General features: G+C 64.8%; 1 protein-coding gene across 1 annotated transcript; it reads right to left on the bottom strand.

Moving 5' to 3' along the window:
* Positions 1 to 434: 434 nt before the first annotated feature.
* Positions 435 to 646, bottom strand: MNEG_15981 (hypothetical protein; the record flags this gene model as incomplete). The annotated part of the gene is made up of 1 exon (XM_014035548.1): positions 435 to 646. A coding segment is annotated over one exon (212 nt), but the record flags the coding sequence as incomplete, so codon positions are not given.
* Between the last annotated feature and the right edge of the window lie 227 nt (positions 647 to 873).

The raw sequence follows: 873 nt of genomic DNA on the forward strand, positions 1-873 counted from the left end.
GAGTAGGTGGAGATGTGGGCCGCGACGTCAAAATGATTAATTAGGCGAGGGTGACACAGTCTGTGTTTGCACAGGCTGTGGAGAACTACTGCTGCGCTGCACAGCACAGCCAGTCTGGGGCGGACCCCACTGCAAATCATGCCTATGCGCGAGCCGTGCACGGCGCACCCGTGCCTAGCACCCGCTCCATGCGCGCCCTCACAGCCTTGGGAGCCTGGGACCTCCACCTGCCACACCGGCAGTGGGCCGCATATGTTGTGCAGTGATGCGGGTGCTTGCTGCATGTCAGCGTTGCTGGGTTTCTGCAGCCTCATCAGGACAGGCCGTCACCATGCGGGGGGACGCGTGCCGCACGCTCGCCACATCATGCGGGTGGTCCAGCACCCACACAGGTAGTCGGGGGCCCCAGGGCCGCTTGCGCCTCCCCTTAACACCTGACTATTGAGCCGTCGGGCCCAAGCCGCTTGTCGGGCTCGTCCGCGCTTGCGCCCGGCGGCCGCGGCTCGGCGAGCTGCCTGCGCTTGGCTTTCTTGGGTGGCCTGAGGCAGTCGAGGTCGTGGCTTTCGTCACCAGGAGTCACCCCCAGGGCAAGGCACATCTTGAGGTGGGCTCTGTCGTCGCCATCATCGCGCTTGCGGCGCCCCATGGCGGTGCGGCGGACCTGGTTTGCGTGGCGCACACGTGACAGCTGGGCAAGGGGGTTGTGTGCGAGACCGCACACCAGACACCAGACGCAGCCCAGACAAAACACATTGTCAAGCACTGTTGTTTCTGCTTGCATGGAAGGCAAGCAGCAAGGGGCTTGGCGTGGGCGCGCGCAGCACGCACGGCACGCGACAGATATCGGCCCAGCACCATGTGCCTATGCGTAGC

The sequence above is a fragment of the Monoraphidium neglectum genome (assembly GCF_000611645.1).
Source record: "Monoraphidium neglectum strain SAG 48.87 unplaced genomic scaffold scaffold05853, whole genome shotgun sequence".
In the NCBI taxonomy this organism is placed as follows: domain Eukaryota; kingdom Viridiplantae; phylum Chlorophyta; class Chlorophyceae; order Sphaeropleales; family Selenastraceae; genus Monoraphidium; species Monoraphidium neglectum.